The sequence below is a fragment of the Opisthocomus hoazin genome, chromosome 2 (assembly GCF_030867145.1).
Source record: "Opisthocomus hoazin isolate bOpiHoa1 chromosome 2, bOpiHoa1.hap1, whole genome shotgun sequence".
Classification (NCBI taxonomy): domain Eukaryota; kingdom Metazoa; phylum Chordata; class Aves; order Opisthocomiformes; family Opisthocomidae; genus Opisthocomus; species Opisthocomus hoazin.
Genome location: NC_134415.1, coordinates 28,482,103 through 28,498,601, shown reverse-complemented (window position 1 = coordinate 28,498,601; position 16,499 = coordinate 28,482,103). Strand labels below are relative to the sequence as shown.

The following is a 16,499-nucleotide window of genomic DNA, read 5'->3' as shown; positions in this document are numbered from 1 at the left end:
TCTTCCTTACTGCATCACCACCAAAACAAATTAATTTAACTCAAAACCTGGAATGCTTGGGGAGCTAGTGTGTGTGTAGATCTTTGCATTAAAATGGCAAGACTTGTGCTTTCCTCTAGAATCATAAAAGCACTTGCAATTTTACGGCCATTTTGTTAGAAACCAAAAAATTTAAATGTTAGTTTATGATGAAAGAGATGGTGACATTTTATGTAGTATTCATATAGCAGTTTTAAACACAGATCTGAGGCTTTTAAACTTTTCTAGCAAGGATCACAACTTAGAAGAGATTGTGAATGAGAAAAGATCTGGTTCATGAGACAATCACCCAATCTACTTCTGCTCCCATTCATCATTACGTAACATCCCTGTGACAATCGCAGAAATTGCTAGTCTGGAAAAATAATATTATGGAAATAGGTGATGTATTTCGTGCTGTATTTTAATAAGATGTAGGTCACATCAGCTAATGGAACTGCTCTCTGTGGACCACCAGCATGCACTGTGTAGGATGCATGAGATGACTCATTTCATAAAGAAATCTTGCCTGTAAAATTATAGGCATTTTGTTTCATATCTTGTTTGAGGGAGTGTCTGAATTTCTGTCAAAGTGTCTATGTCATGTTGAGTAAGATTTTATTATTTAGTATATGTATGTGAGATTGTAATGTAGCCCTCATTAACTGAACAATTCTGGTGGTGAAAATGTAGCAGAAAAATCAACAGGCAATTGAAGACAGAGAACATGTCTCAGTGGCTGTTGACTGTTGAGACAGAGGACATGTCTCAGTGGCTGTTGACTGTTGTGACTTGCAGTGTAGATGCTTCTAGATTGACTATGAGTGATTCTTTTCTTACACTTATTCCCTTAACCATAAGCTGCATAGACAGCTTCCAAGGCACGTGTATTAGTAGATGGTTTAATATAAGATTCCTTATGGATGGATATGTCATTGAGTATCAGAACTCCTGAAGGGTTTTATTTATACCTGTAAACTAGCATATTACATGCAATAATCTCAAGTTCCTTGTGTTCATTTGTTGACATCAAAGCTTGTAAAAAAAAAAAGGCAAATAAAAACATGTAAACTACATCAGTAAAGTTTTATTGAATCCAAATCATGAATGAGGCTGCTTTGTTTAATTGGGTGTGAAATTGTAGAGGGGGAGCATTATTGACGTTGTATTATTTACCAACATTTGACAGTGTGATTCCCCAATCTTTTGAATTTTACCCCAGGACTTCTCAGTGTTTCTAGAAATAACTCCCTACCACTCTGGTAAGGAAAACAGCAGGCACTGCTAAGACATGTACTTTTGTTGCATGGTGAAAGGTAAACATGTGAAGAATAATTCTGTGTTGACCTGCAAGACCTCAGTGATTCACTCAGTCTCCTTCCAGACAAGTACGCTGAGGGGTGAGTGTTGCAGTTAGCATTGCTGCAATTCTCTGCATACAGCTCTATAGTTATCTGTCACAAAGAAGATTATATTCTCCTCTTTATGTTGTCTGGCTCGGATTGGCAGTGGGGCAGGGAGAATTTGCCCTTATAAAAATAACCGTATCTGAGCATCTTTACGATGAATGTAAGCAGCAAATCAGACTATGCAGATTAAGAGACAGCTTCCAGCTCTTGGAAGTGTTATTCTCCTTTGCAGCTCATTGTACGTAAGAAACACTTCCAGTTAAATGAGCAGTTGAATCTTAAATCTTAAGACGATTGAAATGATTACAGGCTGTTCAACCACTTCTGTTCAAAGTTTATTCATACATGAAGATATTGTGGTTTTTAGCACTACAGATGGAACCATTTACCTAACCATAAGTTTCATTCATTAAATATTCAGCAGTAATAAGATCTAAATACTTAACCAGACTACATTGTACAGCTTTGCTTGTGGGTGAGCTTACAGTTGGTGGCATATTTCATCCTTCAGTGCAAAATGAACCTGTTCATCATAGAGTTTCAACAATTTATATAACATAAATTTGTGTATTTATTTAAGTGCCATACTGCTTGGTCAGACAAGATGTATTAAATGTGACTTTTTTGCACTAAAATATACTCTCTTTTAACTTATATACAGAGATTTTTTTAAGCGTATTTTTGAGTATTCAGGGAAAAGACTGTACTTTTAGGTGCAGGGGAAAGACATAGTAGTGATTCACCTTTCAGAATTATGTGTCTTGCATTAAGTCAGCGAACAGCATCTAGGGGAGACTTCTGCACAAGGCTTGATTTGCCGTTGCAATAGAACATGGATAATTGTATTAAAAATAGCTGACAGAATTTTGGGATCAATGGGAAATTTTGTACCCTGACTCTTCCAGACGTTTTGTTGCAAGAGAGAGAATTGCTAAAGAATCTTTCCCACCTGTTCTACCTTCCGTTCTTCACCCAATTCTGCCAACCAATTCTCAGTATCAACACATCTTATAATTTATCTATTGCACTACACTAGAAACATTGTATCTCAAAACTCTTCTTTTTTTTTTTAAATCACACTTTAACCCTTTTAAACTAAATAATATCCATATAGCCTGTTTATCTCAGAGTTTAGCAAAAATTCTTTAGCGTCGTATATGAAAATAATGTTATCATGCATGCCTTGTATATACATACATACAAAGGATGAATAAACAGCTGTGTACATGCATGTATTCATTATATTCTTCATATTTGCATGTAAACACCTGAGTATATATTATTACAAGCAGTAAGATTATCTGTTTTAAAAAATTGTTGCATTTTGCGTTTTTAAATTAATTCCTGGGGTTGATCTAACAAAATAAAATCTGACAGAATTCTGTGAAATACAGATTTTCTCTCGCCAAAGAAATGTTCTTCAGCTTCTGTGTGTGTGTAGTGATGATGACACCCAGTAGTCAGACAAACCAATTTTACTTCCGCAGATTTGCTCTACTTGCAATAAAAGTGGCAGATAATGTAATCTGGGGTTTTTTTGTTGGCATGGAGGGTGAAAGTGCTTTCACGTCCTGCCAAGGTTCCTGTGAAGAGTAGGGGAAATACTTAAATTCATGTGCAGTACAGCACAACTGTCATTGAGATTTATCACAGTGTTTAAATGTAACCAACTTAATTTCACACAAACATTTTTATGCCGAGTGAAAGAATTGATTTGATAACTCTGTTTTGAAGATGAGTGCTTGCCTTATTACAGCTGTAGTAAATTATATACTAGAAGGGGCCACATGAGAAGGGGGCTGAGGATCATCTGTAATCTCCTCTGATACTCAGAATCTCACCAAGTCCAACACAAGCAGATCTGCACTACGAATGCTATATATACATATATATATGTATATATATGTGTGTGTCTGTGTACATACATATGTACAAAAATAAAAAACCATTGTACCAAAAGCCTACACACTGAATTGTCCTCATATATCTTAAGTTTGCATTTTTAAACAAAAACAGCATTGGAAAAAATATGTAGTTTATTACAGAAAGTACTACTTGCAATATTTTAATGGGTTTTTGTGGTGGAGCTGCAAATTCTGCTAAGTTTGTGCACAAGGGATTACTTATTCCATTCATAAGAACAAATGGGATATTTATTGTGAGCAAACCAGAAATCCAAAGTGCATAGCTTTGGTTTTGAGGGCATAATAGGATATTTATCCCTTGTTCACTAGATAACATTTTTCTCAAGTAAAGTGGTCATAAGTTTTACATAAATGAGGAATCCTGAGATGAATACCTCCATAAATAGTTTGATTTTCACAAATGTTTCAAACTTACACCCATATTGCAATTCAAGTTATTACTTAGCAACTACATATGGATTTAAAATTTCATGTTGTAAGTTCTGTAAGTCTCGTATCTGATGTGTTTTATCTTAAAACGACAATATGCTATTGTATTGCTACTCTGCTACTATGGACTGTGACAGCGCACTTGTTTGACATGTTTTATAGTATTCTTCTAGATAAAGGACAATAATTAAATGCATGCCTCAGAAATGTCTTCTTCAGTAATCAGCACCTAACATAATTTCAGGGAAATGCTTTTAAGACGCAAAGATAGGCAGGCAGTTCATTGTGTGTGTATAATGTATAGAAATAAATTCTGTACTTTTCTGAGGTATGGGTTGAACTTAGAACTTCGGGATCAACTACCATGGGACTGATAAAGTTATTTTCAATTTTAAACACATTGACTTTGATTTAATTTCAGACGTCCTGTGGGCAGTCAAGAAGACCTGCTTTTGTTCATCTGGGCTGAAGGAGCTTTGGAATTTATTGATGCGTCCGATGCCCTACAGCCTTTTACTCTCTATGAATATCGTGTCAGAGCTCAAAATGCTGTGGGATCAGTGGACAGCCTGTGGGCTTCAGCCCATACTCTGGAGTCTTCCCCATGGGGCATGGGAGCCCCTTGGGCACAAGCATCGAGTGCATACTCAGTGCGGTTGAACTGGACCCAACCCGTCTCTCCCAATGGTGTTATATCTCTGTATCGCGTAGTCTATCAAGAAAAACGCAGTGATCCAACATTTAGCATCCCAGCTGTTACAGCACTAACTGTAATGGTAAGAACTGGACCATAAAACCAGTTTTAAGTTGTTTTTACTCTGCTTTGATGTCAGTGGTATTTTAAATCTCATTTAATACTGATTGGAAAAGTGGAGTTTCCAATTACCAATAGTTTTGTTGGTTTAAATTTTGTGTTTGGCCCCATGCAGACCAAAACATTTCACATTAATTCCTGGTAGAGGCAAGCAGATTACTCAAAAGCATAGATGGGTTGTGTCTGGAGGAATTAAGCACAAGCATCTAACTTTGTCAGCCTTGCTCTGAAAATACTATCCTGAGCTTTTTATCTGACTGTACAAATAGTTTCACAGGACAAAGAACAACAAAATCTGTCCTCCTTGTATATAATTCTAGTTTTATAATTCAGTTGAAATCACAAAGTGAATGAATTCCTCAGTAATTACATAGTTCATATATACAGCACATTTTCATGTTCGTCTCATAATTCATCAGTAATAAAAGCGGATCTACTTTTATTTGCATTACATGAACTTACATTAGAATGTTACTTTGCACTGCTAACATGTCTTTCCCTTCAAGGGACTTTCCAAACATGAATGGCTGTAAATATTACATTTCTATTCAGAATGTGGAGGGATAGACTCAGGAAAGGGCAGGTTGTTTTGTGAACTGACTAACAATGTTATGTAAATCAGTGACAGAAGTGGTTATGATTTGTGCAGTTACCACTGCTCCTCCCATCTATATATTACATTCTAGTCTTTCTATAGGAAGACAGCTTATAGATAGTTGAACTGAAATGCTGTATATCAGGATAGCTGCTGTACTTGGCTGTCTCCTGGAAATAAGTTTTACAAAATGTTTAAGCAGGTTGTAATAAGGTTGGGTTTCCTCAGCAGTGCCACCTCAATTTCATAAACCTGGAATTTTGCCTAAATTGTATTCATAGGCCATGTTTGTATTGACTAATACTAGACATCCTCTAAATTCTAAATTACTCCAATTATAAAGTATCTCTTTGACATTCAAGTAGGATCCCAAAGAGCTTTCTCTGGAATACCCAGTAGTAACCTGTAAGTAACTCCCTTAGGCAAATCTCAACATGACAAGGTGGGAGAAGTTTCCAGCTCAGCAATCTTACATACTCTTGTGATCATACGGTTCCAAAGCAGTTTTGTGATTAGCTTTCTGGAAGCCTAAGCAGATTAAGTTTGTAATACATATTTTTCTGAGAAAGAAAACAAGTCCTGAACTGAATGATAGGAATATATACCTCTGGCTTCTGAAATAGTTGCATTCATATTGTACAGTATGCTAGGTTTTAAAAAGTAGATTGGGATTTTAAAGGTATTGAATTTCAGTAGCATTTTGGTACTTAGCTCCCTTAACTTGTTTAAAAAAAAAAAAATCACAATCATAATTGTGATGAGACACCTAAGATTTCAAAATGAGCGAAATGACAGGGCTTCTTCTAATTCTCTGCTTCAGCAGCATGCAGTGTGTTGCTGAGCATCACAATTGACCTGGCCAGTCATGCATTGCAATGTCTTCTAAGCATGCCAACAACAACAGAAAATGTCCAAGATGGTTGTATTGTGGGTAATAAAACCTACCAAAATGGCCTTTTAAATAATGTTGCCACAGTGTTTTTCTTTAACAGCATCAGTTAAAAGCCTTTTAAATTAACAAGCTATTATTTACTGAATTAGTATTTTCCTGGCTCCGAAATCCTTTATTTTCCCCAAACACTATCTTGAATCAAAATGTCATTCTGGCAGCATATGTATAGCTGTTCTACTAGCATTGCAGCAAAGCTGATGCATGTTTTTTCTACTGTCCTTTGTTGTGAACATTTATCGATTATTATTTTTGTTATTCTTTTTATTTTTAAATATTATACTACCCTTTGGGGAGACATCTTTCTGCACAGTTCTGCCATCAGTTGCACTCACTTTAAGCTGTTGCAACTACATTAACTCAATAGGGTTGTTGCTGATTTATACCAAGCAGCTGAGATCTGAATCCTACCTCTTCTGAATATAGCAGAACAGCTAAAGCTTTGAATCAAAGTTATTGACATAAAATGCACGGAGTCCTGTTATCAAAGATATCTTCAGGAGGTCAGGTCAATTATCCCAGCAGGCAAAAACCCAGACACCAACTTTCAAAGTTATAACCCCTTAAAAGTAGAATTTTATCATGAAATTGCTGATATACCCTTAACTGTAGCTTTGTGAATGAGACACTTTAATTAAAATGTAATTTTATTGAAGGAACTAGCATTCCTATGATTAAACTTCTGCCCCTTTAAAATATAGCTTTCAGGGGTACTAGGCTAAATCATTTAATCTCCTAAAGCATCTCTGTTGGAGCTCCCTCGTGGGATACGCCATTAGTCATTCTCTCACACAATCTTCCATGTTACAAGCAAGACTTAAAGTATTAAGCGAGCAATGAGTTTGGTCCTTTATTTAATCTGTTAGACTCCATTCTTATCCCATTAGATAATTCCAGAAAAAAAGCAGTGCTAGAGTCAGGGTAGCAAATCCCACCCTTGCTCTTGCTGGTTGCACCCTGGTTGCCTGCCACAGGACATAAAGCTTGACTAAAACCTAAAGTAGAAACACTGTCCTTGTGACACTACAGGATACAAATTAAGCTTTTGCTAATATCTCTGCAGACTGTGCTAATTTGACAGCTTCATTTCCATCCATTTCCAGAGCGAAATGAGAAGCATCTTTTGGGTTTTCAAACCATTTGACAGACTTATCTGCTCTACCTTCCCAAAATGCAGCTATTCACTCCCCAGTTAAGGTGCCTTAATCTGTAGTGGAATTAATGTGTCAAAGGTATGGCTGTCCGGTACCTTAAGGTTATCACTGACCTCTTGAAATTTTGCGCTGCTTATGGGGATAAAAATGAGAATTCAGTTCTGAGAGGAAAAGCTGCTGCCACTCAGATGAAAGCAAGATTCCCTCCACCTTTAGAAGAAGGTGATGTACATGTAAGCCACTTTGATGCTTCACAGTTAAAGAGCAGTGTCACCCATTTCCTCGGCTTGTTTGGCCAGGAGTGTAGTGACAGATGTTAGGTGACAGCAAGTTAAACTGACATTCTGGTTTATTTGCAGAACAAAGTCAAGTCAAGAGTGGTTACAACAGTACAAGTGTCTCCCACAATGTCTTCTCAGTTCATTTTAACCCTCTAAAGCAAGAATGTTAGTTAGTGCCTTATTGGCAGCATTAACGTGAGACCGATGTGTTTATAGAGGAATGGATTGACAGTAAGTTCTCATTTCCAGAAATCTGCATAACGTGGCTAGATTGTCAAAGCAAACTTCTCACTCTTGTGAACTTAGGGCTTAAGCTTGTGAACATAGGACCCAGAGCTGATTTCATTATAAAGCCAGTACCTGCCAAACGGCATCAAAGCATCAGAGCTCTTTAGCTGTTGTATTCCAAATGTTGCTGTGAGGTAAAACTGTGGGTAAGTTTGGACTTCTGCTTGGTAGATGTTTTGTAGGTGTGCGATGCTATTTCTCCCATGACAATTGTATCAAGTATTTGGTTATTTATCATGAATCGGAGAGTTCAAAGCCAAGAAGATGAGTAAAAAATATAAGAAGATATAGCTGTTAGAATGTGCATGGAGAAGAATAAGCATCCAAAGGTGAGGGTCATAAAGAAAAACTCTGCCTGCATTGGCCAGTGACCCCCATTATTATTATGTAGAACCAAGGCTGCAGTGTGTCAAGGCCACCTCAGCAGAGTGTAACTAAAAGTACAATGCGCTTGTTACAGGATGCAGGAGATAGGTGTAAGCATGATTGGCCTTATTCCTGGGAAATCCTACACCTGTGCCTACCTAGAAGCACAGGTCTACTCACATTCTGTTTTGCAGTATGAAGCTCTCAGGCCAGATTTATCCTGCAACGCTTTTTTTGGCATAGCTATGTCAGCCTGGAGTGTAAAATATTAACATGTCTTTTAGCTGATATCACTGCACCAGCAAAGCCTCTGGTTTGGATGCAGCTATGCTAACGGTTGAGAACGTATGTTGGCTTACCTTACATTATTTGAGGAGATAGTATATAACTACACTGGCCAAGGTTCTCTTGGCAGGTGCTTCATCTCTGGTAGGGAAATCTGTAGACATATTGCAGAATAGCAATAATAATAGAGACTTTGGTAGGAGGATAAGGCTTTGACTTGCATGATTATGTTGTTATAACCAGACAGTAATTTGTATATAGAACATATAACCAGAATAGTAATAATAAATAACATCTACTTGCTGAAAAGCTCCATATAAAATATACCAGAAATAATCTGAAGTCGCCAGTACTGCCATATACATGTGCCACCTATGCAGGATTTTACAGGTATCTGGAATCTTGCATCCAGAGTTAATTCCTTTCTATTCATCACATTCAGAAGAACTTGATATATCCATGTGTGATCCTTCATTCCTGATTCTTCGTATTGACCAGTGAACGTTTGGTAGCATTAGAGATGAGATACCACGTGGTAATTAACTTCCTCATACATAACATTATTCAATAATGCAGTAGGCAGGACTGTACATGACAACTTCTTTACAGAAGAAGGAATGAACATTATAGCCGCAAGAGAGGGACTGGTGAAACTTTTTTATACATGCCTGTTTCAGATGCCTTGGAAATGGACTGCAATCTAAGAAAACAGGGTGAGAATAAATGGAGGAATGCACATGCACATGCCATAAATTCAGAAGATGTGCTACTTAGCAAAGAATGAAAGCTGTAAATGGCAGTGGAGGGCAAAAGTTAATTAGGCTACTGTGCTGCTGTTAGCGAGTGGAAAGCAGCCACAACCAGAAACAAGATGGCTGCTCAGCAGTGCCCTAGTACAGCCAAAAGATCATATCCTTAGCTCTGCAAGGGCTTATGGGTTAGGGGGAAATCATACACAGATGACTAATTTTTTTATGGTTCACAGCCAACCAAAGTGAAATTCAGCAGCTGTTCAGGACAAGTGACCACTCTAACGGCTGTAATATAACCTGCTAAATAGAGAGGGAATTGCATGAGAGCAAGAGGTTAGCTGTGATTATCGGCAGGTGAGTGCTTTATTGAAGTTGAAAGACCATTAACATTGATGGAGTAATTATTTCAACTTGAAAGTAATTACCTTGATGGGTGATAACTTCTCCAGTGTTCCCAGATTTGATTGGACCAAACAATTGTGAGCTCTTGAAGCCTAGAAAAATATTACAACAATACTGCAATGTTTAAATTACTGAAACCACTGTTAGAGTATTTTAATTATGCCTAACAGTGAAAAGATTTTAACTTACAACAACTGGTGACCTCTCATGTATAGAGACATTTTCTTTCTAATTCCAATGAAATGACCCACACCTACTATGGGTGTGCTATATGTGATTGGTTTGCAAATGAATCATTTGATTTAAATGCAGTTTTTAAGATTCAAAGCCTCGTTAGCACAGTTTCAGGAAGGGCTTGTACTGGAATTGCTGTAATTGTTTTATTTGCCAGGAAAGCCCAATAATATAAAATGCTTCCTGTGTTTTAATCTCTAGACCTGTTAAGCTTACGCAGGATGAATGCAGGACAAGTGCTCCCTCATACTGAAGGCTGCTAAAAAAAAAAGTGTACGAGGCAATCTGTGTCTCCCAGATTCGGTTGTTTCCATGCTGCTGCAGAATATGCTGGATTTGGCACTACAGCTCTGTTTAAATAAGCATTTGGATTGGAACTATGATGCCCCTCCAGAAACTGATTAAGTGCTTCAGTAAGCCCCACCTATCAAGACAGACATGTAGAATTGCCTAATTAGGGCAGAAAGGATGAAATGGATTGTTGCACAGCTTTGATGATTTTGAAGTACTGTGGTAATAGAACTGGATGAGAACAGTGAGAGAGACAGAGAGAGGCTTCAACTCTTCTGTTTATACCACCCTTGCTGTAACCACGGCCACTTCAGTGTCTCCTGGATGCTTTCGGCAGCCACAGAAATGTAGCTTTAGACGCTGCTGGAACTCTGCCAAGAATGAAAGAATGCTTGTGAGTTAGGATGCAGGGTAGCAGGGAAAGGTTTATCTAGTGTCTGTGAGGTCTTAATATGTTGTCAGGCAACTGGTGATTTGAATTAGTGAAGGTTACAGCAAAGGAGTTTTTTTCATTACATTTTTTTCTTGAATATTTTCTTCGTAATTCAGTGTGCAACATGAAGTTAACATAACTTTGCCCTTCAATAAATTTTTGGACCAGAAGTAGAAACGCTGATAGGGTTATGTCTGACCATGCCTAATCACACACTCCAGATTGACTTAGACCAGAGTGCTTGGATCAATAGGTAATTTTTTTCTACAGATAAATTAGTGACCTATTTGGAAATATCTGGTGTCTTTTATCCTTGGGTTTCTCCTTGTGCAGGATCCAGTTTTCACCCGTTCCAGCGGTCTTCTTTTGATGAGTGAAACACATGTAGAATTAGGTCTTTTAAGGGATATTTACAATGTATGACTTCAGGCATGTAACCTAGTTAGGAGCAGGAATGTCCTCTATAGACCAAGAAACATCTAGAACATCTAAGGAATGGACATTTACCATCCTTGGGCTGCAACTGTTCACATGAGACTGCTTTCCTCTAGTACACTTGTGTAACGCTACTGGAATCCATCAGTCACAAGAAGGTGGTTGATTTTAAGCTGATTAATCAGCTCATCTTTCTTAACCCACACAATGGGATTATGCAGGTTGACAGATTTAAAAGATGATACCCTCTGGCAGAAAGACAGTGCTGGGCAGCAGTCTGGAAGTGGTAACCTTTGCAGTTGGTGCACCTGTAGTCGTAAGAGAATCTGATAAAACCTTAAGGTAGATGGCTAAATTGAGATTGTATAAATGTTGCATATGCTGTTTCTCTGTATGTTTTTATGTATATGCTTTATATTTGTGTTTTTCTCTATGATGTTTTTCTGTAAATCTTGTATTTCAGTTGTGAGAATAGGAGTAAGCTAATCAGGCAGTGTACAAAAACACCATTGACGGAGTGTTTTCTAATTTGTGAAAACAAAATAAACAAAATGGAAATCCCCAAAAACCTTCACCATATTAAGAATAATTTGATAGGAGGATGTAATATGAGGGACATTTTTCCCTTTGTACCATGCTGTGTATGACTGCACTAAATCTGTTTTAAAAACAAGATTTTGGTAAGCTACAGATGCTTTTTGATGTATAAATAGGGAATAAAAATGGAGGAGAAGGAGGCAGAAATTTGCTGGGTAATATGTACAGCTGTTTTTCAAATTACATATCTGTTTAAAAATGCTTTATTGAATTTGACTAGATTTTAATTCACATTTAGCCAACATTCTGAAGTGGATATATCAGGCAACTCCAAGATAACTCTCTTTGTTGGTAAAGTCATAGGGCAGCTTCCTAAAATCCCCAGGGACATGCCCAACAGCTACAGACACAGGAATTTTTCAGCTGATAATTAGAAAGGCCATTCCCCACCCCCACCCCCATCCCATCCCCCTGCCACACTCCCCTCCACGGATAAGGTCTTGTATTCAAATTGGCTGAGAAGTGTTATGCCATATGCTTATATTTTATAGGAATTTTTAATAAGCAGTGTATAATTTTCAGAAACAGGGCCTCTTTTTAAAAAAAAGCAGGAGCAAACCATATGACTCGTGGGAATTGGTAATATGATATAGAGCCTTGTACCGCTGGGGACTCCATTTGAATCTAATCCAGGTCTACAGTCACCAAAGTCATTCTCATCAAACAGCCGTTGGGTGTCCTACGCAAGATAAGTTTCGTATTCTCAGCTGACCTCCTGTCCTTTCTCTTTACTGCTCCCTTTTGAATCTATTCCCATCACTCAGCTTCACAGCCTCATTCAAGCTTGTCTCTCCTATGCTTGTTGTAGTTTCCCATTTTCTGCCTGCCAAGTGACCTCTCTTTTTCCTCCTTTCAGACTTTACAAAAAGCACTGGAATGCATGTCTAATCTTGCCACACTCTTTTTTAAGGGGGTGAGACCCTAATTCCTGCACAGTGCTAAAACATGAGTGTATCAACAGAAAGCTCTTTGGGACTGCGAATGGGTGTCTGTCTGTTAATTTACAGCACTATATAAATATTATTTTTGAGACTATAATAGCAATTATGGTGAATAGGGGCCAGATGGCCTCTGTATCTAGAAAGCAGAATGGCAGTATATTTTTAATGGACTTAAATGTTACTTTTTGACAGGAAGCTAATATTAAATTCTATGTTATAGGTGCCTGTCAGGTAAGGATGGTTCTGAGTTTTGGTTTTTGTTAAAGTAGTTAGAAATGTCATGCCTGGATACTTTTGCCCACAAAAGCCTTGTTCTGTGGTGGGGTCTTTGTTGTTGCTTCTTTTTTTTTTTTAAGGATGGTTATTGATCTCTTGCTGAGCTGAGATTTCAGTTTTATGCCAGATAGTTTGATTAATGGGTTGGTTTCTGTAAGTGGACTGAATGGGGATACGAAGCACAAGCCGCTCATGCCGCCAACCCTAACTCCGTCAAGACGCATAGCTCATTATGAAACAGTTATCAAGTATACATGAAAAACTAATTGGGCTCAGTTTGATTCTGAAAAGGATCAGCTTTCTACTTGGCGGTCCCCCCAATCTTTCCAGATGTTGCACGCTAGCCCCTCGAGAAGCAGCGAAGGGAGATGTATTAATACATTGTATTGATTAGATCAAGACCCCTGACAGTTATTTGTAGAGATACCATCTGGCTGCTGTTCGAATTCCTTCACCAAAAACAGGACGTGACATGTTATTAATCTCAACTCTCTAAGTATAGACAGTTGCCTTTTCTGCTAAACCGCATTTTACCATTCCGTAGGAGATGGAGGCAGACCTGAAGGGTGCTGAAATTAAGGTTATTACACAAATTGAGCCATATGGTCCAAATATTTCAGCAAGAAAATTGCCAGGCAATAAAAATTGCTCCTGCCTTCCTAATGGTGTAAATTACAGTTTAACCATGGCTCTAATGATGTCCTTCTGCCGCGCTTAACTACTGTTACATGAAGGACATTGTTTTAAAAATATAAAAAACAAGTAAATGCCAGCAGCGTGTTTTACAATCTGTTAGTGTGTCATTAAGAACACTGTCAGAATTACATAAACATAATGGCAGGCAACCTAGCATACAAAAGAACAAGTATGGAAATAGAAAGTGTCTTGAAAACTCCTTTAGCTCTGTAATGTCAAGAGCCCTTTCTCTTCTGGAACTTTTCCAGTATGGGAAAATGTGGCTGCTTATTTATTCCAGTTCTCACACAGGCTTTGATGGAGATTTAAAAACAGAAAAAAAATACTGAATATTCCGTTGCATATTGAACAGGTGACAATGTAGGGGTATAAATTTACTATCACATTATACTGTAATTAACTGGGTATGAAAAAGGAAACCAAAATGTGACTCTTATTGAACTGAAGCATTGTTTTTATTCTTTTGGATCATGATGGGACTTTCTGTTGTTTTTCAGACTGTTCGGAGAATTGCAGAGTATTAAAATGATTTCAGAGCTCGAAAACTCTGTGAATTTTATGAACAGCATTAGCAACCCTAAAATTTGTTTATTAAAAGATAGCTGTAATTTATTTGTTATTAAAACCAAAATGAAAGTAGTTATCCAGTCAGCATATGCATTACTGACTGATTGTGACGATTCATCATACAATGGGTAGGTTAAATTGTAAATAAATAAAGTGAATAATTAGTCAATGAGATTTAATTTTAAAAAACCTCATCCAAATATTCAATTTGTAAAGAAAGAGACCTGAGATAACCATACAAAGAGGAAAAATCACATAAGTTTATAATAAATGCTGTTTGGAATATTGAGTTTGACCACTTCTACTTTAAACCATGTTCAGATGTTAATAGTTCATATATGCTAGGCCTTTTGGTAAAATAACCTAGCACAGTCATGTTAGCAGCTTGGCATCTGCCTGACTGGTCGCGTATCAGTGGTGCAGGGGAGGTGCACTTGGAGCGGTCTGTACCAGTTTTGTAGAAGGGGCTGCTGGAGACCAAAGGGTCCTGCTGCCCACTGGTGCCACCACTCCCTCCCTTCGGCTGCATTGCTCTGGGTCTGCTGAGCAGGTGGAGCTACTGCCTCCCCTGCCGTGCATCTCTGAAGGCAGAAACTTCCACACCCTTGCAAGGGCACCCAGGTCCTGCTGGATCTTCATGCTGGTTGAAATGTGTTCTGACAATGTTGAAAACACAACTGAGCAATGTCGAACAGACAAATGGAAGAAGGGGGATTGCGAGTTAGCTGACTGGCTTGACTGGCTGGTGAATGAGCAGACAGGCAGCTCTTGCATTTGTCTTCAAACCTAGCCCAGTTTCTGAATCGTGTGAAGATCTCATTTGTGCGTGGAACAAGGAAAAGAAGACAGGGGACTTTTACTCTTGACAAATTTAAATTGAGCCAAAACCAGACAGTTAATCAGATTCAATTAAGTTCAAAACAGTCTTTATATCTGTCCTTCCTGCTTCTCAGTGCCAATACCATCACAAATGAAAGCACTAAAACAGAAGTAATTCATGCTTAGCTGATTGGTTTCTTTCCAAAGAAACTGAAGGCAGAAGGTAGTAGTCTTTTGTGAGGATGGTAGTCTGAAAACTTCCTATGCACAGTGCTTAGGGGTAGTTTACATATCTATAATCTGTATTAGGAGGGAACAAAGTCCAATTTATATGTTTATTGCGTCACAAACTACGAGTATTTCCCTCAGCACCTTGAAATTTTTATCTGACCAAAGTTACAGAAATGCATGGCAAATGGTATCTGGAACATCTAAGTGTATTGTACTCTGCTCACATGCATCCATAGTGGATGGATTTTATTGTTTAACTGTGAAAACTCTATTGGATTTTAAAGTCTGTTTCTTTCGCATTCATCAAATAATATCTCTTCAGCCTTTAAAGAGAGAGAGATTGGTACAGATGTTCCTCCACCAGCAACAGATAGGCTGGAAGTTTTGGAAAGGATATGCTCATGCTTTATGAGTACCAAGAAAAACTATGAACATGGAGAGAAGGTTTCTACCCATGAAGTGGAGGTCTTGCTGGAAGAACCCCTGCCAAAGTTGCTACCAGATTCAGAGAATTTTTTCTCACCTTATTAGCAGGTGCCATGTTACAACCTTTAGGGCATTAAAGATCATCTGTTATACCTCTGGCAACGGCAGACTGCTTTACTCCGTCCACCAAAGCTGTGGAAACTGTTTCTTCCTCCCTTCTTTTCTCTTCACAAGCCTTCCTTTCTCAGAGCACATTTAGAGACTATGATGAGTGATGTAGGGAGCAGGAATTAATTCCATTCTGAGGGTCTAGTAGAAAATAACTTCTGTCTTTTTCAAATTTCTGTTAGGAGCATGTTTCTACTTCCAGATATTCTGTGGGTCCTGCAGTCCTTACAACAGCCAGGACTCTGCTTCAGTCAGGCGATGTCATTTAAAGGTCTTAAATTACTTGAGGCTGTGTAGTTACGCAGGCAAAGCCTTAGGAGACAAACAAACACTTACATGTCCACTTAAGGCAACCTATGACTGGTGCAAGAGCAGCAGCTGGACCTGCAGCACAGTAGCCTCCCCTAAGCTCTTGGACTTTGCAGCTGTAGGATATCTTTTTTAAGCTAATCCATGGCTGCTCCACCTTCCTTCTTTATGTAGCACATGTGACTTCTAAACATTTCTGTGCCTGCACCACCCTAACATAGAGACGATGTCACTGCTGGGATATGGTCCATCTGAATGAGACACCTGGAGGGTCTGTTGTCTGTGTGCCAGAATGACTCTGGGAAGTCGTATATTCACAACAGGAAGATGAACAGAGGTCCCAGTATCTATTTAACCTACTGGGGCATATCACAAATCATTACTCACCTTGCTCCTGAATTTTGCTCCA

The 16,499-nt window shown here is 38.2% G+C and overlaps 1 protein-coding gene across 3 annotated transcripts in view; it reads left to right on the top strand.

Annotated features, from left to right (window-relative positions):
• USH2A (usherin) overlaps positions 1-16,499 on the top strand; it is a 389,400-nt gene that overhangs the window by 328,915 nt on the left and 43,986 nt on the right. For all 3 annotated transcript variants that reach the window (XM_075412995.1, XM_075412994.1, XM_075412996.1), the window contains one exon: positions 4,203-4,557. In XM_075412995.1, the coding sequence (XP_075269110.1) occupies positions 4,203-4,557 (355 nt within the window). The remainder of the gene's footprint in view (positions 1-4,202; positions 4,558-16,499) is intronic.